Source organism: Grammomys surdaster, unplaced genomic scaffold, assembly GCF_004785775.1.
Source record: "Grammomys surdaster isolate TR1022 unplaced genomic scaffold, NIH_TR_1.0 229, whole genome shotgun sequence".
NCBI classification, from domain to species: domain Eukaryota; kingdom Metazoa; phylum Chordata; class Mammalia; order Rodentia; family Muridae; genus Grammomys; species Grammomys surdaster.
Window position 1 is genome coordinate 4,069,827 of NW_021604674.1, and position 26,665 is coordinate 4,096,491.

Sequence of the window (26,665 nt, forward strand, 5' to 3'; positions counted from 1 at the left end):
CAGAGATGGAAGGAAGAGGCTGCCAAGTCCAAGGTCAACTTGGGCTACATAGAGAGCTCTTCTCAAAGGGGAAAAAGTAGTGGTGTTAGTTTAAACACTATTCAGATGCATGGCTTGCCCAAAGCTGCAGAGCGTCTTACAATGATAAGTTCAGGTTCTCTGGAAGCTTGAGGAATAAGGCATTTGTTTCCACATACCTTAGAAAATGAGGGATGTTTCCTAGAAGCTCATGCAAAGTCTTGTCTTCCCTTTGAACAGCAGAGATGCCAGGAGCTCCCGCCATTTATCTCACACGATCTGTATCTGAACCTGTGCCAAACAACTGTGTGCCCTGCCTCCAGCTGAGATCAGACCACAGCTCTTAGCTCTGGGACAGCGAGGTGCCTGGCACTGGTGTCAATGGCAGCTGACACTAAACACACCTGCTCAGCGATATCTTCCGTACTTTGTTTTGCCCTTATCATATTTACTATTTTTAGTTTAGATTGCCTAAGAACGGTATAGATGGAAAGGCAGCTTGTAGAGCTCCCATCCCAGAAGGAAGCACTGAGAGAGTGTGAACTCTCCTTAAGGGTGTTTGATAAGCTGTTAAAAACAGTATGATTTGGACTCATAAATGGAAATAATGGCAAAATACTTTCAGAGTTGTAAAGCTTTTCTTTTCCATTGCTTTTCAATCTTTCACAAGTGACCTGTGGCTTCACCTCCCTGGCTTGCTCTGTATCGCTGAGACCAAGGCTTCCTGGACTCTTATGCTACTGAAGTCTTTTAAGCACACTGTAATAACTAGCACAGTGGTTTCCTCAAGGAAATATAAGGATGCTTGGCTTGGGATGTGCCCTGTTCCTGAAGTGCCAGGACTGGTGCAGACAGGCTGGCTCCACTGATGGCAGCCGGTGCCCTAGCTAAGAGGAGTAGAAGAAGCTACTACTCCTGAGCCTACTCCACAATCTACAACACAAACTAAGCCTCAGAGAGCCTTCCAGCCACCCCTGCAGTCTTTAGTCTCCCCTGATCAAGCTGGGAGCACCTGTTGGAGCTACCCCACTCAAGGGAGGCAGATAGCTGTTGTGTGGATCATCTGAAAGGTTCTCTGCACAGCCTGGCCTCTCAGAAAGTGTTATCGTCTAATCTCTCTCAGTTCCAATCATCGAGCCTTAAACATCCACCCTTGCTGCACAAGGCACAAGCTTCATGCAGGGCCCATGTTTCCGTCTATAAGACTGGCCTTTGCTTATGCAATTGTGACCAAAGCCTCCCTCAAGACTTTGCACACAGTAGATAATCAATAAGTACGTGTTGCCTCGAGCTGAAGCAGATTGTCCTGACTGACCTCACCGAAATGTGAACCTATGGTTCTTGATTTTTTTTGGGGGGTGGGGGGTGGGGTTCCAGAACTGTTACTTTTCACACTGACACATTAGTGAGAGGGTACAGTTAATCAAAGCAGCGAAGGCACGGCAGGAGAATCAGAGGTCAGCTAATCACAGTGCATCCGCAGTCAGGAATCAGAGAAGGGGCACGGAATGGACCTAGGCTATAAGACCTGAAGGCCCATCCCATTGATCTACTTCTTCCAGCAAAGCTCTACCTCCTGAGGCTTCCACAGCCTTTCTAAATGGTGGCCGCAGGCTGAGGAACAAGTGTTTAAACATATGAGCCTCCGGGGAACATTTGACATTCAAACCATAACAAGCTATCTTCCAGTGCTTCTCTGTGACTTGAGAATCCAAACAGACAGATGAACAATCAATATCAAAACAATCATTTTTCTGTTGTTCAAAGTAATTTCCAGATTAAGAAGTTCTTGATTTTCCAAGACCTTTCCTAGTGTCTTGCTAGCATCCTTATCTCACAGGGCTCATCTGCCTTGCCATTTTGTAGATGTCAGGGGACCTTGGTGCCTCCCAGGGGTGTCTGTGGAACTAGGACCATCTATAGTCTATTCTCAAGCTTCCAGCTGACTTGTGAACTCCAAGAAGCGATCAGCAGGTCCATGCTCAATGACAGTGAACCTGAAGCTGATATGCAAAGCCGTGGTTACCATTGGCAACGGCCCATCTGAGTTCTTTCTGTAGGTCAGAATGAATCTTGCTTCATATACAGAACCCACAAGAATGTAAGCATTACAACCCCAGTTAGGAAAAAAAAAAAAAGATGCTTTCTAAAAAGCATTTATTATGCTTTATTGGATCAAAGTTGTAGAATTCAGAGTGATTTTTTTTTCAAGATCCTAAATACAAGGCTAACTATTATTGAGTGTGGTATCTGCCTACCAGTGTTTTAAGTGACTGGGAGACCATGTAGGTAATGGTATGTCTGATCTATTCTAGTATGCATTGATTCAGACAGGCCAATCAGGATGTGCTGGTTCATGTACTTCCTTTCATTTGGGTACAGTTTTCCAAACTGTAGCTGTAGCAGCAGGTGACCACTAGAATGCCCCTTGAAGACAGCGGAGGACTATATTTGAGCCTCTCTTTAGTTTGAACTGAACAGCTTCACAGAGATCCGTTTTACATATTGGAGTACCAAATGGGATCTTAGCTTAAAAAAAAAAAAAAAGATGCTTTAAAGATGTTGATAGCTAATAGTTGCACACTTGGAGACAGAGACAGGCAGATAGATCCCCCAGCATTGTGAAGCAGAAGCCTGTATATTTAAGGCCAGCATAGTCTACACAGCAAGTTTCAGGCCCCTGAGACACACAGTGTAACCCGGTCTTAAAAAAAAAAGCATTAAAAAGCAATTAGGCTAGGCACGGTGTAAAGAATGTCTGACCCCAAACTTGAGTGAAGTTGACACCTTTAAATATGAGGCACTATTACTGTTGTAAGAATGCTGGTTGGTCAGCCTTTATCTGAAATGCTTAAGACTAGAAGTGTCTGTGGATGTGAAGTTTTGCTGTTTAGTTGGTTGGGTTTTTTTTTTTCAGATTTCAAATTTTTGGAATATTTGTAGAACTATATTCATAGACTCTTTTGATCACAACCTATCATGAGGTCGGAAAGGGATTTTTACATTGTGGTGTTGTATCAATGCTCACAAAGTATTGGATTTTGGATTTTAAGATTAGAAATGCTGTTTTCAAATTGGGGGTAAAACCCAGTTGACATTTAATCACCTCAATCAAGCTTGATGGCTTCATTCTTTCAGTCATCCTAGCTGTGTCTGTTTCATGTCACCGAGTGGCCAGGGAAGGGACAGCACATGCTCTGTAAGCCAGTCACATCAGAATTGGAAGGAACCTGACAGATGGGTGTTATACACTAATTCAACAGAGGAGACCAAAGCCCAAGGAGCTTGATGTGCCTAATACGTCTTCTCCAGGAATCCCCGAACATACACTTGGCCAACTTCAGACACATGGGAAATTTTTTATACACAGATACAAGAGTAGGGGCCAAGTCTTTGTTGTTCAAAGGCACTTAGCACACTTTTCCTTGATGTTGGTTCATGTAGCAAAGTTCATTCGGCACATGGAAGGAATCTACAAGAAGGAACATTAGTCAGGTGTGTCTCATAAACCTTTTGCTCTTTTGAGCAACATTTATACAGATTGAGCCATCCGATGAGCACGTGAGGGTGGAAGAGTCCAGAAACTGCACACACAGTCGTTCATCAAAAATTGTGCCAAATAAAATTTGGCGACAAAGCATTCAAAGCCTTTGTGAGGGTTCCCAAAGTTTATGGCTGAGGAGCCTGCGGACATGATGTGAATCATATGCAGTGACTTTTTTTTTCATATTTAGCTATAACAAAACAAGAGGTAAAAATAATTATGGGCCGAAATTAAGATTTCAAGGAAATGCTGTTTTTCTTCCTTGCATCGTTAAGATTTTATCTTACCTTTGAAATAGCAAGAATTGGCTATAAAACGGTGTGCGTGGTTTGGTATTTGTAGATGAAAAGAAATGGAATGAGTCTTTCCCAAGATAATGATTTTGTTCCAAACTTCAGGATAAAATGAGGTATTGTAGCCAAGGTTTCTGTTGGATGTAGTGAAGTTTTACATGCAGAAGTTCAGAAGGGGCAGACCTAGCTTAGAGTTGGAACATGGGGCATGTTCGTTGATGTGAGCAAAGTGGTTTTTGTTGGTGGTGGTATAGTGGTGATGGTTGATGGTGGTGATGATGGTAGTGGTGGTGATGGTGCTGGGTGGTTTGTTTGCTTTGTTTTGTTTTTGTTTTATCTGCTGTACCTCTCTTATTCCTAATACAACCTGGCACATGGTTCACATTCATCAGTCTATGGAGAGTGGCTCAGGGTTTCTATTGCTGTGCTAAAATACCCTGACCAAAAGCAGATAGCAGAGGGGATGGATTACATCAGCTTACAACTCAGGTCCTACTCCTTACTGAGGGAAGTCAGGACAGGAACTCAAGTCAAGAACTGAAGCAGAAGCAATAGAGGAACACTGCTTACTGGCATGCTTTCCCAGGCTTGCTCAGTCAGCTTTCTTACACAACTCAGAACCACCTGCTCAGAAGTGGCACGTCCCACGGAGGCCTAGGCCCTCCCACATCAATCACTTATAAAGAAAATGCCCTGCAGAGCTGCCTCCAGGCAATCTGAGGGAAACATTTTCTCAACTGAGGTTTCTCTCCCTAAACAACTCTAACTTCTGTCAGGTTGACAAAAACTGGCCAGCACACAGTGAATGGCTGTTTGTCTGTTCTTCATGAAATAATGTGTAATCTTGGCTTTGTTTGTTCTGCAGATCTTCCTTTACATTTAAACGCTGCAATGTTTGAGGCAAATGGTGGGTGTGGTTATGTTTTGAAGCCCCCTGTCCTGTGGGATAAAAGCTGTCCTATGTACCAGAAGTTTTCTCCACTGGAAAGAGACCTAGACACCATGGATCCTGCTATCTATTCTTTAACTGTGAGTACGCTCCTGTGGTCCGAGGATGAGAATGAATCTGCGTGTTTCAAATCACGCAGGTTTAGTTCCTACAATAATTTCATACTTCCAAGAAAGCAGTGGCTGAGGTTAGGTATGCTGTCACAGACTCAATGTTTCTGACCCAAGCAGGTGGAGTTGTGAGATTCCTGCCCTATCTCATAAACTAATAGTGGTCATTTTGTCTTCTGGAGTACCCAAAATCATAATGGTGCCCCATAAATGTTGAGCTCCTTCCTAGGTCAGACAGACTGGCATCAGTGTCTACACACAATGAGATATATTTCCTGCTTCCAGTCTAACCTTGTGCTTCCAATTACTTAAATCATCACTGAGTTATTGACAAAACTCTACAAATTGCTGCCTAAAGTAGAGAACTTCAGGCTGTTAGTCACCTCTGCTTCCTTCTTCGTTTGCTAGCCTTAACTAACAGAGGAAACAAATCAGGGCAGGAGATAGGAGAGAGTAATGAACAAGAGTCATATCTTATTTTCGGCTTTAAATCTCATTTTTCTCTTCCCAAAGGAAGCATCCTCATAGCTATCCAAGTCCCTGGGGTAACTGTTCAAACATTCCCCCATCATCCAAATTGCTTCCTCTTTCACTCTAAGCTAGGAGAGCAGCCTAGCTTTTGTAACAGAGCATTTTAGCAAGGGTAGACTTGTTTTATCCATTTATAGAAGGCTAGTGTTAAGTCTCAAGGAAATACCCGAAACCAGCTAACTGGGGTGCCTATTAACATATCAAAGCAGACTCTGTCTGCCAGCCTCTCTCAATATTGCCTAGTACCTGTTACAAGTTGTCCTGGCTGCCATATCCTGCCCCCTACCCAGGGCTGGACTTCCCTTCATCCAGCTTCTCTGATTCTTATATTACCCAGCCATTTTGTCTGCAAGATCCCTTTGCCCTATTTTGCCTCTTGGCCATGGCTCTTGGTTCCAGTTCTCATGGCCTCTTAGCTTCTGGCTTCCCCCTTTGCCCTACCCGGTTCAGTCTGCCAGCCATGTTCAGTCTGGCCCATTCCAGATGCCTCTGGCTGTTCCTTCCCTAATGTGTACAATAAATGTTCTCCTCAACCCATACCTAAGAGTGTCAGGTCCTCATTTAGTGTGTTTTTTTCATCGAGCTATGAATTAATTTCTGTTAACAGTGTTCCATGGCTTCTTCCAAAGCTATTGAAGATTTTGTAGTTGTAAAATATAATCCTGTGGCACTTAAAATAGAATATAAATAGCCAACTCGTGTTTATGCGGACTAGGATCTTCTCTTGTGATCTGTAAGAAATGTAGCTTTGTTCCAGTGCTTCTTTTTCATAATATTTCAAATTTTGACCATTGAGAGATTCAGTTCAAGTGAATGCTGTAAGCAAAATAGGGTTTTCAGGTGGTTCTAGCTACGTGATTACCTGAGTAATCCCTTGGGTTTGCATAAGCATTTTATTAACCGCTCACCTCATCCACTGTAGCATTCTCTGTGGACAGAGGCTAAGAGAACCAGTCTCTTTGCTTCTCTTTCATCTTCTGTGACCTTGATCATTTGTTTTCCCCTTCAGATCATCTCTGGTCAGAATGTGTGTCCTAGTAACAGCACCGGAAGTCCATGCATTGAAGTTGACGTCTTGGGCATGCCCCTGGACAGCTGCCATTTCCGCACAAAACCCATCCATCGAAACACTCTGAACCCCATGTGGAATGAGCAGTTTCTCTTCCGGGTTCACTTTGAGGATCTTGTATTTCTTCGTTTTGCAGTTGTGGAGAACAACAGCTCAGCGATAACAGCTCAGAGAATCATTCCACTCAGAGCTTTAAAACGAGGTAGAGTAAAAGTTGCAAACAGTATCTGCAGTGCCGGTGGTGGGGCATTTTAAAGAAGAAAATCAAGTAAGGAGATAAAAAACGAAGGGAAAGAGAGCTGGGGTACAGTAGCAGCTAAGTGAGCCATAGCTGAATGGGAAGCCTAGCAGCACTGGAAATGTGTGTGTTAGGTGAAAGGCAAAGGCGTGCACCATTGGCTTATGGGTTGGCTTGGCTGTGGTCCTCAGGAGTTTCAGTTCCTTGTATTGTCTCACAAATTGTGATGTGCATAGACCCTCCTGGAGCTCTTGGTAATACTGTATAGACACTGATTCAGTAGGTCTTGGGTACAGTCTAGGATTCTGCCTTTGAAGTCCTTCCAGTGATGCTGAGTGCAGGTCTATTCTGAGTATCAAGTTGTACATACATGTTCCCCACCCTCCCAGCCATACCCGAGCTGATATCCTCTGGGTTCGGCAAACATGTTATACTTTCCCACTTTTGGTTCATTTCCTGTTCTCTTTTTCCTGTGCAAGCATCCCCTGGTCACTATATGTGTTTGGTAGAATGTCCAGAACAATATACGACAACCAAACTTATTTTCTCACAGTCTTGAAGGCTAGAAAGCCAAAACCAAGATGTCAGAAGGTTTCATTTCCTCTAAGACCTCTCTCCTTGGTTTGGCTTTCTAAAGTAGAGTCACATAATCCTCATTTGTACATGTCTGGTACTTCTATCTTTGAAAAATAATTGTATTTATTTATTCCATGTGCATATGTGGGTGGGTTCCTGTGAAGGTCAGAAGACAGCTTAAAGGAGTTAGTTCTCTCCTTCTATCACGTGGGCCCTGGGGATCAAACTCAGGTTGTCAGGCTTGGTCTGATATGCCTACCCACCATGTTATCTCTTAATTTCCTCTTCTTATGGGGACATTAGTCTTGTTGAATTAGGACCCACCCTCATGGCATCACTTTAACCTCATTAGACATCAAAGGAACTACCTCAGTGGTCACACTCTCAGGTATGAGGGCAAGTAGGTCTCTATGTATCAATAAGAGGGGTCATAATTCAGGCCATTATAGTTACTAGAGAAGTATGAGAAAAGACAGAGTAGACTAAATCAGTTATTTCAAGAGCATCATGCCACTCCTCAGTCTAACCACTTTAGATATCATCTGTCCCAGGCTTTATTTCTCTGCCTGTGTATATAGCAATGAGATACATACCTAACAAATAGGCTTCTTACTAATCCTAATGTTTTGACTTCCTGGTTTTCCATTTCTAATATGTATAGTGATCAACTTCCTATATTAATGACCATACAACTACATTATCACTTCCAGTGGCTTCATAGTATTGTATTTTATATTTACATAAAATATCTTGCTATTAAAAATATTTAATAAAGTAAATTTTTTAAAGTGGGAAAAAAAAGCCTTCTTGCATGTATGTAGCATATGTGCAGCTTGATCTTCATGTGGGTCCGGAACAACTGGAGCAGAGGCTATGCCAAAAGCTGCTGCCTGTATGTGGGATATGTTCTTCTAGCTGGGCTGACTCAATGGGAGAGGAAGAGCTAGCCCCGCAGAGACTGGATTCGAGGATACCCGGGGGAGGGGGAGGGGGACCCACCCTCTCAGAGGAGAAGGAGGGGGGAATGGGGAAGGGATTGTGGGAGGGCGTGACCATGAGGGGACAGTGAGCAGTATGTAAAGTGACTATGTAATAAAAAATAAAAAATATTTAATGGTGAACACTTTTTTAAAACCAATATTAACCTTTGGTTATGCAGAGATAGTAGCTGCCTTGGTGTCTAAATCATCAGGTTTTCTTATTGGTTGTTGTTTGAGTTTAATGATTATTCATTTGAATCTAAATTAGAAAGAGTATTGGACGCGTTAATTATTCATTGACAGTCCAGTAACATCCCCAGGGGACAGCTCTCTTACAGTGAGAGGTTCCTGCTGGCATGCCTACTGCTAACCACTGCTCATTTGGGGATATACTGACCACCATGGAGATCTTTGCAGATCTCAGTCACACATTGTTAAGAGGTTTCCCCAATTCTGCATCCTTCCAGGATATCGACATCTTCAGCTGCGGAACCTCCACAATGAAGTCTTGGAAATCTCCAGCTTATTCATAAACAGTAGAAGGATGGAAGAAAATCCCTCTGGCAGTACCATGCCAGCCTCTTTGGTAATTAAGTTCTTATTAAAGGTGGACCCTCCTGGGGTACATCAGAGTGGCCAGTGAGTCACTAATTAGGAAGCTATGGAAATGACAACAACAAAAATGGCTAACATGTTGGCCCTTAGATATGCAATAACTTACTAGTTAAGACCCCACAACTAGTGAGTTTTGAGAATGACTGAACCAGGGCTTACCCATCTAAACAAAGATCACTGCCCCTATTTGCTAGTTAATTCTATTATTCTTCCTCTATAAATTAAAAACAGATGTGACACTGTGTCTAGTTTCCCTCTGTGTTCACAAGCTCTGGACAGGCACTTTCTCTGACCACTTTTATCACCACCTCAAATAGCTCTGCCTTCTTCCCTGGCCTCCCTCTCCCTCACCTCAGCTGATCTCATTCTTGGATCTCCTTCTTCCTTCCTCCCTCCCTTTCCTTGTGTCACTCTACAGAAACCTTGGCTTCACATCTATGTCCCCTGAGTAGCTTTTAAAAGTGAATGCTACCACACATTTCATATTATACCAATCCCTACTCTTGCTGAAAAGAAGCACTGTAGTTTCAGTAGGTTGATACTCTAGTGGCTGAATTTCCTCTTGACTGTGGAGGAAGATGTGGCATTGTCTCTTCCACCACATCAGCTCTGCATCAAGTTACAAGTGGGTCCCAGAAATTTTGTGTTGAATAGAGCCTAAAACTACTATGTTATATAGAATTCACTAGAAACCGTGTGATGCTCATTGACAGATGTTTACTACTGAAGAGAGGAAATGTTCTCAGACTCACAAAGTCACGGTGCATGGTGTCCCAGGTCCAGAGCCCTTTGCTGTTTTCACTATAAATGAAGGCACCAAGGCAAAGCAGCTTCTCCAACAGGCAAGTTCTCTGAATCCATGATTAAAGAAAGTCAGTCTCCAAAATGTATGGATATACGTATGTGTATAAATATGTATGTTTGTATACACATTCACATAAATTCATAAAAGTCTATGTTGATGATAAATTTTTTATTTACTTATCTATAGTTTGTTTATTTTTACATGTTGGGGCTTGAACATCAGCTTTGTACGTGCTAGGCAAGTGCTCTACCACTTAGCCACAATCACAGACCTTTTATTATTATTATGAGTCAGGATTCTCCCAGGATTACCTTAAATTTACAATCATCCTATCTTTACTATGATAGGTCTTTTTGATTGTTTGAAATCCTAAGAATAGTATATTCTTGGCTCCACTAAACAAACTAGCTTAGCCATGGAGAAGAATTTCTATTGATTCACTGGCCTAACATCTGCACACACTCTTTCATCTTTAACCCATTTTAGAACTACTTCTCTTTGAGGATAGACAAGGGAGAACATCAACCAAGAGGAATGGTCTGGATCTTCCTCCAAAGATAATGCATATGATGAAATGTAGCAAGGGCAATATGATGCATAGCAGATTAGAAACCAATTGAGCAGCCATGCATATGCATTAATCTTGCTATAATAACATTAATATTAGCTATTTCTCTCATTTAAAGGCACATCTCTATGAACAGTGTAATGTTTGCCCAGCACTTTATTACTGACTTAAATAGCATCATGGAAACTGCTTCAGGTCTAGCTCTTACATATAATCAAACGGAAGCTACAGTTTAGGGTTTCAGATGGTTTTCTTTTCCTTGATTGCTTTTTAGTCAATCAATCCATAAATTCAGTGTCAAATCACTACCAAGATTTTATAAAATCAGGGACACTTCCCACAGCCATTAATGAAAGCAACGCCATATTGTCACCCCATGCAAATAAATAAGTGATTACTCAGTGCTGAGGAGAAGTAATGTTGAGTCTCTTGAGGAGATGACAGTACCAACAGAACTCCTGGAAACTTATCATCTTGAATAATTTTTATAGTAGCAAGTATGTGTGAGTGGTACAAAGTTTGCCTTGGCCCCTATGAAATTACTAGCATTCCTAGTAGCAATTGCTGTCTACTTTAAACCAAGGGCTCGGGTAGAGGGGTCAGAGTTGTGAGAATTGTTCTGCTCCTACCATCCTTAGTACCTTAAATTGTGCTTCCACTTTCATTAAAGTGAGAAATGTTAACCATGGCCATTGCATCATTGGTGAGACAGTGGGAGATGGGTATTTTTGTTAATCCAAGACAGGTGATAGCAACTGGCTCACATCACACAACCACCTCTCAGGAGAAGGAAACAAAGAAGATGTCTTCACTATCACTTCACTGCAACACAAATCTATATAATGGGATTGAGAAAGAAAACATTAGTAAGATTCTAAAAACGGGCTAGTATTTGCTGAGTGTTCACGACGTCTCACACTGTACATAACGCCTCCATTATAAACCAAAGCTATTAGATTATTGTTATGAGCATTCCCATTTTTATAGATGGAAACACCAATTCTCCTTCCAATGCTCCAAAGGCAGTAAATCTTTACAGCCTCATGTACACTAAGCAAGTGCTCTACCGCTGATATATCCTCAACTCAAAACAAATTAAGTCATAAAAGGAATCTCAGGCTTAGGTCTAACTGACTCCAAAGCTCTATCTTAAGCACTCCATTTGATTTTGCAGAGTCCAGAGTCAATAAAGAAAAAACCCTTTAGGCACAATGTCAAGGATCTACTGAAAGGAGAATTTCCAGAAGAAAAATTAGCCTTATGAGCCTTCCATGAGAAGACAGTTATTTCCACAGTCAGAAATAGTGATGGTATTTGCAAACTACTGGGTCCTTTGCCTCCATCCTTCATTACGAGATTTCAAAGAACCAAATCCACAGAGTGAGAAACCTAAAGGTTTTTTGTTTGTTTGTTTGTTTTTCTTTTTCTTTTTCTTTTTTTTTTTTTTTTTTTGAGACAGGGTCTCACTATGTAATTCTGACTGTCCTGGAACTCACTAGGTAGACCAAGGCTGGCTTTGAACTCACAGAGATTCTTCTGCCTCTGCCTCACCAGTTACTAAAACAAGACTGTATTAGATATTCCTTTGTTTGTTTGTTTGTTTTTGTTTTGTTTGTTTGTTTGTTTTTGTTTTTTTGGATTTTGGGGTTTTTTTTTGTTTTTGTTTTTGTTTTTCAACACAGGGTTTCTCTGTATAGCCCTGGCTGTCCTGGAACTCACTCTGTAGATCAGGCTGGCTTTGAACTCAGAAATCCACCTGTCTCTGCCTCCCAAGTGCTGGGACTAAAGGTGTGCGCCACCACTGCCCATAGAAACCTAAAGTTTTAATTCAATAAGATCTCTCATTCCAGCAGTGAGAAGAATAGTTATGCTGTCTGGAGATTATGAATAAATTATATCATTGGCCAGAGTGAACATAAATAATCCTTTTTGGACATATAAGAATTATTACAACTAGAAAGAATTGTGCAATACTCCTGGGTAGGTTTTGCTTATAAATTGCACAGCAAGCCTGTCAGAACACCATGAAAACAGATGAGTGTTCATTTTGTGCCACTCTTCAGGGCTGTGCCTCATGCTGCCTTTGCTTTTTTTTCTTTAGATTTTGGTGGTTGACCAAGACACCAAACTTACTGCCACAGACTATTTTCTGATGGAAGAGAAGCATTTTATATCTAAGGAAAAGAATGAATGCAGGAAACAACCATTCCAGAGAGCTGTGGGCCCAGAGGAAGATATCGTGCAGATTTTAAACAGCTGGTTCCCAGAAGAAGGCTATGTAGGCAGGATTATCTTAAAGCCCCAACAGGAAGTAAGTACATCCTGGACAGAGCCTGGTTGGTGGCTGCTCGGTATGTCACCAGCCAGCTCACCACTGAACACCTTCTTTGAGTCCTGAATTGTTATTGCAACATGGTTTAGATTATTTTTCTCAAGTGAATGTGGAGACATGGTTAATTTTCCTGCACATATTCAGATGGTTAACTAAGGAAACTCAGTCTAAAAGCAACATCCTTGTAAGACAGAGGAAGCAGGAACTTAGAGGATTCCTGTGTGCCTCAGCTATAGGTCCAGTGCTGTATTTGTTTGTGTGAAGCTGTTGTTGCAAGGGTCATCTTAGACTAGCAGTCATGTGGGAATGGCCTAGGCTGCCCTTCCCTGTAGATGCCTGAAACCTCACCTAGAAACAATCGCTGGTATCCAGGCCCTATGATCCCACAGCAGTTGACTCGATCACTGAGACAGCGAAGACTGATGGCCATAGAGTCTGATAGAGATATGCTGGACAAAGGATGATTTATGACCACATATACCCCCATACTGCCCCAGAATAGAACAGAATAGCAAGAACTATCATTATTTCACTCATACAATTTAAAACTTATGAATTATTTATTTGTGGCACTTTCCACTTAATATTTTCAAACCAAAGCAAAGGCTCAGATGAGGGAATTGTCACACTGCCTAACACTGGACCTGTTGACTCTCTTCTTAGTGTCTGATAAAGCTTTGGCTTAGCTGGGGCTATCCAGCTTTTACAGTCTGCGTAAAGAGTCCCAAATCTGAAAGTCAGAAAAATCTGAAGCACGTTGGATCCCAGGAATTAGTAAACATTTTTGTATGTTGATTCTGCATGGTTATCCCCTTGAGAGGAAAATAAGCAACAATTCCATGTCCAATGACTTTTGCTTGAATTTGTCTGTGGAACAGTTTGCTTTGCGAGGGCCCACTCCTTTACTATCCCTTTGTAATGTGGGATTTAAAGCCAGTGCTCCAACATTTATCATCAGGCCTCATGACAAATCAAGTGATGAATAGTTGAATCGATTCAATCATTTAATTCAACACATATTTATTAAGCACCCAATATGCCCTGAGGCCCTGGTCGAGTCTCTTTCCTATATAGTAGATGTGTGGTTGGTCAGATGTCTCTCAGTAGCACATGAGTACTGAGAAGCTGAGCTACTTTTCCTCCCCAGGCCTTCCTTTTTCACTCTAGTTAGTCACTATAAGCATAGCCTACAAGCCAGACAGAACACCAGCCTCTCTTCTGGGACCCAGAGCTTCCACCTTCCTTCCCAGCTCTTGCCTCAGACCATGAAAGGCCACTCTTCAAGCAAAGAAACACTGTCATTGTCCTCGCCTCTTCCTTCAGGTGTGTGAAGGCAAAGAATGACCACACGGTGCCTTATGGTCAAACATCAGGGGCTCGGGTAGACGTTTGAAGCCATCTTTAATAGCTCCCTAAGCTTTTCCTGTTTATAACTGTTTCACCTTATTACTTAGCTATCTGTAAAAAGCAGTTCCTAAGTGACTGTCCTGTTAGTAAACAAGGCAACCCTTCAAAATCACTTATAGAGTTGAATTAGGTCAGACACTCATTATTTTCAATGTCTTCATGATGTAATAATTTTTTAGAACAACATAGAATTTTCCCTCTTTGTGTGTTTGTGTGTTCACATGTAGTTGTATACATGTGTGCCTGTGCATTGGAAGCCAGAGAACCACCACAAGTACTGTACAGGAGCCATCTACCCTGATTTCTTTGAGACAAGGTCTCTCGGACTTAGATCTCACCAGGTAGGCTATACTGACAATCAAGCAAAACCTGGAGTCAGCCTGTCTCTGCCCCCTAGTGCTGGGATTGCAAGCATGTGACCCTACACGTGTGTGGCTTCTTCTCCACTTATGTCCTGGTATATGAGCTTAGATCCTCATGCTCTCCAGCAAGCACTTTACTGTCTCCTCAGCCACACACTCCTCTCTTCCTGCCCTGAAGAATGCTAGATAATAGATTCTGTCATGTGAACTACCCCCGACATCACTTTTGGATTGTTGGACTACGTAACGTTGAATGTAAGGACGCATGTAACGTTATGTAACGAGAACTATGAGTGGGGAGAAAAACAAGTTGGAGAATGGTGGGAACCAATCATGTTTTACGTAATAGAAATAGACAGACAATACCTCCACTCCTCCACCTCCATTGTTTGAGCAAGGTTGGAAACACCAGTCATGTAAGCTGTAGGGTTGTGACTTCAGGATTTTTGAAAAGGCTGGGGGAGATCCTTTCTAGTCTTGGTTACAATATGGCACCACCTGGTGGCAGTTTCCCATTCTGACTCAAGCATCAATGGGAACAATCCTAGATGATGGGACCGGTTGAAACTTCCAGGCCATTGACAGCAAACCTTGAATTCTGGTTAATTAGCATTGTTTCAATAGCCTGTGTGTGGAGATCAGGTTAAAAGAATTTCAAGAATAGAATATTCTATGTGAAGTCTTGACATCTGATAGGGTCACCTACCACTTCCTTCATATCTCTTTTTCCATGTCACTCTCTTGTAGAAGATAAACTTAAGCTACTGTCATTTGAAAACAGGAGACGGTAAGTGGACAGAAGCCATGTAAAAGAATTACAACCATATTCACACAGTTCCAAGATTTTGTGTATATCTATTCACACATTGGGAAATACACTAATGTATCAATGGCAGATTATACAAGGATACATTACAACAACAGTGAGATTATGTTTACAGACCTATTTGCTCATTTGTTTGTTTACGAGAATGAGGTGATATAAAAGGCAAAGGTGAGAATAGAAAATTGGTTTTATCATTTTCTCTACTATGGGAAAAACTTTATTGTTTGCATATGGCTGTTTTGCCTATACATGTATCTGTGGACCAAATGCATGCCTGGTGCTTATGAAAACCAGAAGACATCATTGTGTCTCCTGGAAATGGAGTTACACTGGCTGAGAGCGATCATCAAACCCAAGTCTTCTAGGAGAGCAGCCTGTACTCTTTAACTGCTATCTTTCCAGCCCGTTTGATTTTTTTAATAAAATAAAAATGAAGGCTGAAGAGATGACTCAGCAGTTAAAAGAATACACTACTCTTGAAGAAGATGCAAGTTCAGTTCCCTTGACCCACACAGTGGTTTATAACCACCTGTAACCCCAGGGCCAGGGGATCTAACATCCTCTTCTGACCTCAAAGGTTCCTGCACTCATGCGGTGCACATGCATATAGGCAGGCTCACACTCATATACACAAAGATGTAAACCTTTTAAAATGATGTTACATATAAGAGAGAGGCAAATTAGACTTCACTAAAATTCCCTCAAATTCAATTACTCAGATAATAATCCCCATTTTACTGGGAAGTCTATCAATATTCACTGAAGAGTGGCTTACCTGCCGCCACTGATTTAACCTTTCCCTGTGGGTTTTTCTCATTCCACCTGGATGAGTATCCCATGATCATATTTCATATGGCTAGAATTTCTCTTTTGTAACTTTAAAGCGTGGTGGGGGGGCATGTGTGCCATAGCGTGTGGGTAGAAGTCAGAGGGCAACTCTGTGCAGTGGCCTCTCTCCTTCCACATTTGCAGCCTAAGATTGAACACACCGCCAGGCTCACAGGTAAAGCACCTTTATCGGCTAAACCATCTATCTCATCAGCTTCGATGATTAAAATTCCTTAAATATTAACAGTATTTGGGGAACGGACTTCTCTTCAACACAGCTGTGTTTGTATTGTATTTCAATAATGAACAAAACAGTATATTTCCTTTCTAAAAGTTTGTAGCTGATTTCTTCTCTCAAAACCCATGACTAGTAGGCACCTATAAACTGGTTTACTCTAAAGCCTACATGTGAGTCAACATCAACAGAAATCGAGTCTTTCTTCCTCTCAGAAGCAGATTCATCTTTGCAGCAGTGTACATACGAAAGAGTAACTAAAGTATTAATTACCGAGATGTTTTCCACATCACCAAGATACAACTCAAAAGTTTTGCTAGAACTGTTTTTCTGTCTGCTGAATCATCTTACCAATTCCTCGTGTATTTTCACTTTAAAAATGTAGACCCTCGAAGAGAAAAGCATTTTCCAGTATGACAGAGAGGTGATCTTGAGCTCAGAAGAGGAGAGTTTCTTTGTCCAAGTGCATGATGTCTCTCCAGAGCAACCTCGAACTGTCATCAAAGCCCCACGTGTCAGCACTGCACAGGATGTGATTCAGCAGGTAAACGCTTCCTGGGGGGGGGTCACTGCCTGCCCAGAGAGCACTGGGCTCTGAGCTTGATCCCAGCACCACAAGAGTCTCCCCTTTCCTCACTCCATGCCTCCTTGATATAAATGATTGGGACAAATCAGATGTGTGTGCATTGACAGCTTGTTAATGAATGAAGTTCTAGAATGGGGTGCAGGTCAGGGACGGGAAATACATCTCTTAAGGATAGGAAATATTCATTCATTCCTGCAACAGATCTTCAGCTAGCATCTACAGAGAGTTTAAATCTCTGCTGCTGATGTGTTTAGGGGGTGACACTGCAGAATTTGTCCCCAAAACACCTGAGTGAATGCTGAATAAGCATCCCTGAAGGATGGCACAGAACACAAACAGGAGGCCAACTCTGACTGTTGACCAAGTCCTTTCCTCTATGTCAAGCTGCTGGGTTTTTGTTTGTTTGTTTGTTTTTAACTTGATTTCAAAGAATGGTTACACCTGGCATGTGCATTCATTGAACTCCTGCTTGAGAAGTGATATCGGACAGTAAACAACACCCAGACCCCTGATCACATGGCTGAGGGTTCAAACCCAGCTCTGTCCCTCCCTTACTCAGAGATCTCCAGCAAGATCCTCCGATCTCATTTAGATCTGTGTCTGACTTATACCGTGTGTTGACTAACTTCTTTAGTGAGGAGCAAGCGGCTCTGATTAATTTCTGTTGGATAAATCCTCCCCCCCCAACACACACACGATGTGTCTGACTTCCCCATCCCACTCCATTTGGCTCTGGCGCCATGGTGTGGCAAGTTTCCAGATGGTTTAATAACATGGAGATAGTATAGTGGTACCTCCCACACACAGCTGTTGCAACAAAGGCAGTAGTAACACACGCAGGGTGCTTCATACAATGCTTGGCATGTACTTGAGTGTGATTTGTTATTCCTGTTTTATGATAATCTGGCTAGTTATTTGCAGTCTCCTTAATTAACTTTGAATTTCAGATTCTCTTTTCTTTTGCTCACCTTTGTCTCCCTGGAGTACAGCACAGTACTGGATATAACAGGTCATGACTAAACATACAATGAATAAATGAACAAATGAAAGATGTTCTATTAAGTGTAAGGGAAATATGTGACTTCTAAAATCCTTCAGCACCCAAAGGTGTTATAGAGGCAGTCAGGTGGAACAGAGAGCTCCCAGGACAGGACTCCATCTCTCACTGGCTGCCTAACCTTCATGTCTATGTGCTGTGGTTGATGGGGGAGAGGATGTGGATCTAGCCTTTTCAGTTATGTTAGTAGCTGGACTTGCTCTGAATTCTGCTTGACCTCTGCTGAGTTTAAGCTTCCTCCTCTGTAATCTGCTTAGATTTTTATAAGTCTAAGCTTCTTCACCAAAGTCGGGCCATTTGGAAACTACATGAGGTAACCTAAGAATGTATGTTATAAACCACAACTACTCAAATGAAAATGAGGCAGAGTGACCTGGTTTGGAAGATCCTCTCCATCGCTGAAAGTCTGAGCCACTTCTCCACCTTAAATTTTCATTCATCATGGATGCAAAGGTGTCAGACATTTGATTCAGCTGACCCTAACTTATCTTTCAGACCTTATGCAAAGCCAAATATTCCTACAGCATCCTGAACAACCCCAACCCATGTGACTATGTGCTTTTGGAAGAGGTGATGAAAGACGCACCCAATAAGAAGTCTTCTACCCCAAAGTCCTCACAGAGGATCCTCTTGGACCAAGAGTGTGTGTTTCAAGCCCAAAGCAAGTGGAAGGGTGCAGGGAAATTCATCCTTAAGCTAAAGGAGCAGGTGCAGGTAACGTGAAAGTCACATTGCTGTCTTTATAAATCATTGATAATTAGTCATCATAACTAAATTGGGAGCTACTAAATCAAGAAAGTTCCTAAGTCAGCAGTCCTTGGAAAGTAGTTATTTTATTTTCAGGGGTTGGGGGGACAAAACAGCACATTTCCCTGTGTGGTTAAAAGATCCTGGACAGCCTGGTGTTGGCGGGACATGCCTTTTATCCCAGCACTGAGGAGGGAGAGGCAGATGGATCTCTGAGTTCAAGGCCAGCCTGGTCTTCAGAGTAAGTTCCAGGACAGATAGGGACACACAGAGAAACCCTGTCTCAAAAACTTTGAGAGGGAGGGGGAAGAAAGGGAAGAAAGGGAAAGAAAGAAGAAAAGAAAGGAAAAGAAAAAAATCCTGGGACAGAGGCCTTGGTCTGTCTACCCAATGCTTTACTTATCAGAGAGAAGAATAAAAGAGTACATACTCCCTCTGAGTATGACATGGGAAATCAGAAACCTGGGGTTTACCAGTCCATCAAAGAAGGTTCTTGTTTTCTACACAGGCATCCCGAGAAGATAAAAGGAGGGGTATCTCCTTTGCAAGTGAATTCAAGAAACTCACTAAATCCACTAAGCAGTCCCGAGGATTCACATCACCTCCTCAGTTTGTGGCCTCAGAAAGTGTTCAAAGCAAGGAGGAGAAACCCATGGGTGCCTTGGCCTCTGGTGACACAATGGGCTACCAGCAGTGAGCATGTGCAGCGTATTTGTTCCAGGGATATGAAGGTATGAAGCATTCTGAAATAGGACTCAACTGAAAGTGAGTGCTTTGTAACACAGGATGGAGCTTTGTGTCTTCAAGAGGCTTGTCCTCTGAAGGCAGATGGGAATGGCACCTCAAAACAGTACCAGGGTTCTGAAGCTATGTGTCAGCTTTTAAAATTTTAGACTTCCTGGGCTAGAGATGTGGCTCGGTGGTTAAAGGTGTCTGCTGCCAAGCCTGAATTGAATCTGTAGGGTTCACACGGTAGAAGCAGAGAAATGATTCCCACAAGTTGTCTTTTGACCTCCACATGCATACTGTGGCATGTACACACTCATGTACATGCGTGTGTGTATGCACACTCACACACACTTGTTAAACTTTCTTATTTTATAGATAACTAACGCAGGGCCCCAAAGTGTCACACAGACTTAAATCATCATACATAGGACTACCTTAATTAATAACATAAATGAACAGTCTTCAAAGGCTTTAGATTGTTCAGTGTTTATTCCTTTGGATTGCTAGTAGTATAGTATAATACGTTTCATTTAGACCCAACAACCTCGTCTCTTCTTACCTCTTAAAAAATTAAAATATTCCAGGCATGGTGGCACATGCCTGTAATCTCAGCATTTGGAAGGCCAAGGCAGGAAGATCACAAATTCAAGGTCATCCTGGGCTACATAGTGAATTCCATGCCAACTTAGGGAACATAGTGAGACCCCACATCTAAAAAGCAAGTCAAATCAAAGGAAAAATAACTTCAGTCCCCATTCTGAAAATACAGTGTCAGCTGCCAACCACAGTGCTGGATATGCAATACAAAGTCAGTTTTAGCAGACAGATGATCTAGAATATGAAAAGACCACAGGGGACTCAAAGCTAAGAGCCTTCTCTTCATGGCTTCTTTGGTTGGACTTTGTTTTGTTTTTGTAGATAGGGTTTCTCTGTATAGCCCTAGCTGTCCTAGAACTTACTCTGTAGACCAGGCTGGCCTCAAACTCAAAAATCCGCCTGCCTCTGCCTCCCAAGTGCTGGGATTAAAGGCCTGTGCCACCACTGCCCGGCTGCTAAGAGCCTTCTTTTCACAGTTTCTTTGGTTGTTTTTTGAGGCTGTGTTGCCCAGTGCCCTCCAGTGGCTCATGCTTGGTCCCTAGTCAGTGAAACTATCTTGGGAAGGATTGGAAGGTGTAGCTTTGTTGGGGACAGTGATTTAGATGCTTGCCTTTGGATCTCATTTCCTTTGGCAAATAAACTTTATAAGGATTGAACTGACTTCAGGACTTTGCTAAACATTGGTGCTTTTCTTTACAAACAGCCGTCAGCACAATGCCCACTTATGACCTCCTTTATCATGGTATTTCCAAGAATGAACACGTTTTTTAAGGTGTTCCCTCTGTACATTCTCATAAGTAAACAAGTACAATGTTTTAGCCTTTCTGACTGCTATAGTCTTTGTTCTAAAAAGGGTTAACATCTAGTTTTAAAAATCATAACCTAAGAATTTCTAAAGAAGCAAACGTTCACTTCGCTCCTACCTGAAGTGGTTAACAGTTGAGGGAATTTCTCCTTTTTCTAAAGTTGAGGAACATTTATTGGAGGCAATAAAAAGGCTGCTTATTGTTTCTCCTAAAGAATTTGCTGTTCCAGGACAGAAAACAGTGCTCTACCTCCTGAGGACATCACTGTATCAGGAAGTAACTCCTTCCAGAGCTAGCCACCAGAGCTCTGGGGCTCCGTTGTTGAACACCTTGGAACCTGGCTAGGCTGTATGTATTTCTGCTTCTTCGTGTGCAATGCACTAATTAGCCCATGTGGATGATATTTCAGGGGACGATCCTTGATGAGAAGCTATCAAGAATGAACGTGGTGGAAAGAAAGATACTTTACCTCCATCACATTTAAACTGGAAACATGATTTCTGAACTCTGGCCCTCTTCACACCTGATGTGAGGTTCACACAGAGGACAAGCTAACCAACTTCCTGAGGAATGGAGCAGGGACACCCAGGGTATTGCCCAGGGCACTACAGGTGGAAAAGCCACCCCCTCACCCCAAGCTTAAGGCAAAAAGCCTCACCTGTAAAGGGCCAGGCTGTAAACATTTTAGGGTTGGGGCCACGTGGCTTCTGCTGCATTGAGTCACCTCAGCAACTGGAGTGCAAACGCAGCTGCCGACAACAGGTACAGGAATGAACGTGACTGAACAATAAAACTTTATTTATGGACACTTAAATTGGAATTTCATATAATTTTCACAGGTCACACATCTTTCAAGTGTTTCAACCACTTAAAATTGTAAAATCTTTCTTAGTTTAAGGATCAGACAAAAACACACACACACACACACACACACACGAATTTGGCCCAAGGACCAGTTTGCTGACCCAACTTGGGAAAACTTAGAGCCAAAGGCATAGAGGTTAGAAAACCTCGAAAGCTGACTCATGGTTTAATGAGAAGTGGAAGTCTGAGGGCATTGGAAATGTAAATATGTCCTGTAAGATTTGTTAACAATTATTCAAATTAGTTCCTATATTGTGCACCCAGGTGCACTTTTTGCGCTGCCTTTCCTCAAATAGAAATGTTTTTTCGAAAGCTATGATTCATACATCCACAGACTGTTCCGTTTTCAGTTCTCACAAAGTGAATGGTGTACAATTTAGTGTCTATTGAGTTGTTATGTCTTCATAAGAAGCCTAAATCATTTTTAAAAAGCAAAAGTAGACTGAGTTGATGTTAAAGGTAGATTTATTTATTTTACAATGTTTATACTGACACTGTACTTGTGTATTTATTAGACATAGCTTTCTTGATATTGCTATGGGTGGCAAACATTAGGGGTTCAATCTATTTCAAGACATCCTAAAAATAAATCATATGAGCATGAGAAGTGGGTAGAGATCCAGAGCCATGGTGTCATCTTCATTTCTGATTTACTGAGGATCCGTGGATCCAAGTTTCGTTTGCCATGTGATTTTAAGTTATTTAAAAACCATACTTCTCGAAACAAACATATAAGTGCAATGGATCCTTCTCATTCTTGGGATGTAGCAAATTGTGACTTATCAGACTGAAATATGTGTTCCTCTAGAGTCAAGCTTATATCACTCCATTTGAAGATATTTTTCTTCAAGTTAGAAGACACACTAAAAATCTTGACTTTTGTTTTTGAGACTTTACCAATTATAGAAGGAATAAAACAACCCTTTCTTTGCACATTCTAAAAAGAGACATGTCAAAAATACACTACACAGCTTTCACGTCAGTGGAAGATTCTGCTGCACCGTCATTCTCTTGCCAGACTCAGACTATTCTCATTTGGCAGCTATGCAGCACTAATGGTTCCCTTTTATATCAAGTACTAGGCCTGTAGCAAATGCACGGTGCTGCTTCAGTTTTAAAACATATTCTGGAAACATTCATTTTATCAAATTTCTGTAAATTAAAGAGGCTAAACAGTTCGGGTTACCCTCGGTTGAAAATTAAATTACTGGCCTAACCAGCTAGAGCCAAGAAAAACCTGCAGGTAATAAGATACAGAGCCAGGCTGGTTTATCCCACCCCACCCTCGTGGTCCTTATAATAGACGGAGATTTGATACAGAACAAATCTGAATCTGACCCCATGGTCAAATACTGATGTGAACAGACCCAGCCTGTTACATCCAACTTTAGGTAAAAGGACATACTCTATTAAAGTCAAGTCTCTGAGATTGTAAGCAGGAGGGATTACTAAAATATGTAAAGAGCCAGTGAGATGGCCCAGGGGAGGCCACAGGAGCTTGATGACCTCAGTTTGACCCCAGAACCAATGGAAAAGTAAAAGGAGAAAACCAATTCCATAAAATTATCTATCCTCTGCCTCCACGTGTGTCCCCACATCATATAACACACACATATAAACATAATAATAAATAAAATTTAAAAAATTTAAAAATATTAACAGTTCGTTACAGGAATGTGTCACTTAATAGTGTTTTAAGAAATGCATTGGTAGGGATTATCATTGTTGTATGGAATATCAGAATATACCTACACAAGCTAACAGAGCTCCTGCGTCACTAAACAAGGAGGTTTTTTTAGCTTTATTATAACATTATAGGATCTGAGTTCTGTCCATAGCACCCCACACAGCAGTCCATCAATGAGCAGAGCACCACTGTAAGGTACATGACTACATTATAGCTCACTAGCACAATCTGGTATTTTCCAAAAACACTATGTTTTTGACTAAAGGCTTACCTGAATTACGGGCCACACTAGTCTACCAAATGAAAGAAATAATCTTATTCATAATAAATCAGAACGGCCACTAGAATTATGCCCAGCACCATTTTATACTAAAATACAAGAAATCTGGATAACAAAATCTTAATCAGTAAAACTGGTATAAAAAAGAACTTAAGTATGCGAAGCTGCTTTTATTGTAATGTTTTTTAAAAGGTGTGAATGTGAATCCCTGAAGAGGCTTATGGCCTGCAGAGAAAGGATCCTTGAGAGGCAAGAAAATCTGGTTCAAAACAACTTAGTTAGCTGGGCTTGTTCAAACTTCCATTTATTTCAGCCATATTTAAACACAGTACAATTTTGGAAAAAAAGTTTCGGGATGATGATTAATTCAATCCTGTGTGTACAACATTTAAGACATGCTTACATTGAAACTCTTTACAAAGTACATATGGCTCCTTCCATAAAGATGGGTTCCTGACTTAGAAACAATGCTTCTAGATAAAGGTCTAGAGCCTGAGGTAAACATAACAGCCTATGGGAGTCGAGATTGGCTTGGCCCTAAGGTAGCACAGAAGTTACTTAGGCTGTTGTAAAGTACACGCGACACCTCTCATGAGGATGGGTTTTATTGACTGAGAAGCAATGCTCAAAACCTAAGGAGGGAGAGTCTGGGATTAACAAACATAATAGTCTGGGGGAGCCTGGCCCTACAAATAGCAAAAGGTTTCCAGGTTTAGCAGAGCCTTTAATCCCAGCACTTCAGAGGCAGAGGCAGGTGAGTTCAAGGCCAACCTGGTCTCTATGACAGTCAGGGCTACACAGAGAAACTCTATCTCAAAACACCAAAAACCAAAACAAAATATTAGCAGGTTGTAAACAACAACCATTCCCAGAATTCCAGGTTAACAGGTAAACTCCTCCTTTCCTTTGAAGAGACAAGCCTGCGTGTTTAACTTTCTTGGTTTCTCTAGTGCCTATCTGTGTGTACAAGGACCTCTACATGTAAACCCACGTCAAAGTTGGCAGCCCAATTTGTAAACAAAAATTACCTGGCAATAAAGAATTAGAGAATCCAGCATGATACTTAGGAAGAAGGTGAAGACACTCTTCTTTTCAGTCACCTGTCCACTTACAACTGGTTAATTGACAAGATTAGAATACTAAAGAGTCTGGGAAAGGGGGTAGCTGAGGATAAATCTGTGGGCAGTAAGGATACTGTCGGGTGGAAAGGCCCTCCCGAGGAAAGGCTTCTTCGCATGTCATCCACAGCACAAGCACGAGGTTAGAGTCTCCAGGTGAGCAGAACGGGAGTCTAGACTCAAAACTTGTTTTCATAATGGTTTCCCATCTCAATGGTTCTGGAGGTACTGATGGTTCCTGCAGGCCCAGTACAATACATGCCAAGTTTCTCTTTAAAACTTATCTTCCCTTCTCTCTGTTCCCTCCCAATATCTGCAGACACCAAAGGCCTGGTTCTGAAAGGACTAAGGGACTGCACCTTTGCTGCAGTGAAATAGAATTATCTCCAAAACACATTTAAAGCGTCACAGACAGCTACCCTCCTGCCAATAAAGAACAAGGTTTTTGGAGCTTTTTTTTTTTTTAATCTTCTATTTGGCAGTGTAAGAAGCAGCCCCTGGATACAAGATTACAGATGCACTTTTAATCCCTTTACAGCTGCTTCTCTCACAAAACCACCAAGGCCAGAAAAGGCGAATGCACAGGTCCCAAGTGATCAGACAGCAGCAATGTCTTAGACAAAGTCTGGACCTTTCTCATCCCTCCCATGGCCCTTGGTTAAGGTACACATTCTCTGCGATCTCTTCCTAAAGTGACCACAAACTAGAGACTTCTGAAACAGGAATATGTTAAATAAATGGCTTTTAAACACCTTCTGAATCTCCATTACTAAGATACCTGACACTTCTTTGACTGAACACATACTGTGCTTATTTCAGATGACAGTCTCTGATCTCGGAAAGAATTCATTCTGACACTGAACTGGGTAATGCTTCATTTTTAAACAGTGTCAATTACCTGGCTTGGCATCAAAGACCATGAAGCACTAAGGCTGTTTTACTCCTACTAGTGCACCTCGCTTTTAAGTGCCTCATGTACTGCTGAGCACATTAATAGGTGCTCAAGATCTGTCTATAAAAAATTAAGGCTGTAGCTAATATAACCCTCAAGGTGTACATATATATATGTGCTTGTGATTATTAATGACTATAATATTTATTTACTCCATGAAAAAACATTAATATAAGGCTATATTAAAAAGTTAATGTACATATAAGGTTCATCACATTCACATGCATTATTGAAATGATAACTGTATAAATTTATGGTTCAACTGTGACAAGAAACTGAAAAGTGTAATACAGTTATGAAATACTCAAGTCAATTTCTATTTTAAAGCTGACTTTTCAGCTATATACAACTGATGCTAATGAAGTATGAATGCATCTGTGTTAGAAAATAACTGATTTATGATATACAGACAAATCTTTTGGTTGTATATACAAATATTTCTAACATTCTTTGAATTTTTTATTCAAGTAGTAGAGTTAGAGAAAGTATTTGTATGCTGAACATACATTTTCTCATCATCAATAACCAAACCTTGACTGGGTGTAGCAGGAGGCAGAGCTAAGAGCCTCTCTGTGAGTTCCAGGCCAGTCTGGTCTACACAGGGAGTTCCAGGACAACTAAGATTACATAGGAAGACCCTGTTTCAAAACGAAAAAAAAATAAAGCCTTAAAAATAGGCCTTCAGAAATTATTTTTAGGCTGGGCATGGCTTTAATCCCAGGCAGGCAGATTTCTCTGAGTTCCAGGACAGAGCAGGGTATATAGCGAGACTCTATCTCAAAGAAAAAAAAGAAAGAAAAGGATTTACTTCCAGAACTCATGCATAAGAATACACTCAAGTTCAAATCCAGTTGGTAACTGTTCCCCGCACTGCTCTCTCCTCCTGTAACAGTCAGTCTCTTCTCTGCCTACACACCAGATGCCCAACTTAATTAGGAAAAGTAAAGGCTGGCTTT

At 41.5% G+C, this 26,665-nt stretch overlaps 1 protein-coding gene across 1 annotated transcript in view; it reads left to right on the forward strand.

The window, feature by feature from the left end:
- Plce1 (phospholipase C epsilon 1) overlaps window positions 1–22,296 on the forward strand; it is a 248,841-nt gene extending 226,545 nt beyond the window's left edge. The window contains exons 24-32 of the mRNA XM_028773472.1: window positions 4,721–4,884; window positions 6,455–6,716; window positions 8,776–8,894; window positions 9,637–9,765; window positions 12,398–12,607; window positions 16,672–16,830; window positions 18,425–18,643; window positions 19,185–19,407; window positions 21,218–22,296. Coding sequence (XP_028629305.1) covers window positions 4,721–4,884; window positions 6,455–6,716; window positions 8,776–8,894; window positions 9,637–9,765; window positions 12,398–12,607; window positions 16,672–16,830; window positions 18,425–18,643; window positions 19,185–19,373 — 1,451 coding nt within the window. The 3' untranslated portion in view covers window positions 19,374–19,407; window positions 21,218–22,296. The remainder of the gene's footprint in view (window positions 1–4,720; window positions 4,885–6,454; window positions 6,717–8,775; window positions 8,895–9,636; window positions 9,766–12,397; window positions 12,608–16,671; window positions 16,831–18,424; window positions 18,644–19,184; window positions 19,408–21,217) is intronic.
- Window positions 22,297–26,665: the final 4,369 nt, after the last annotated feature.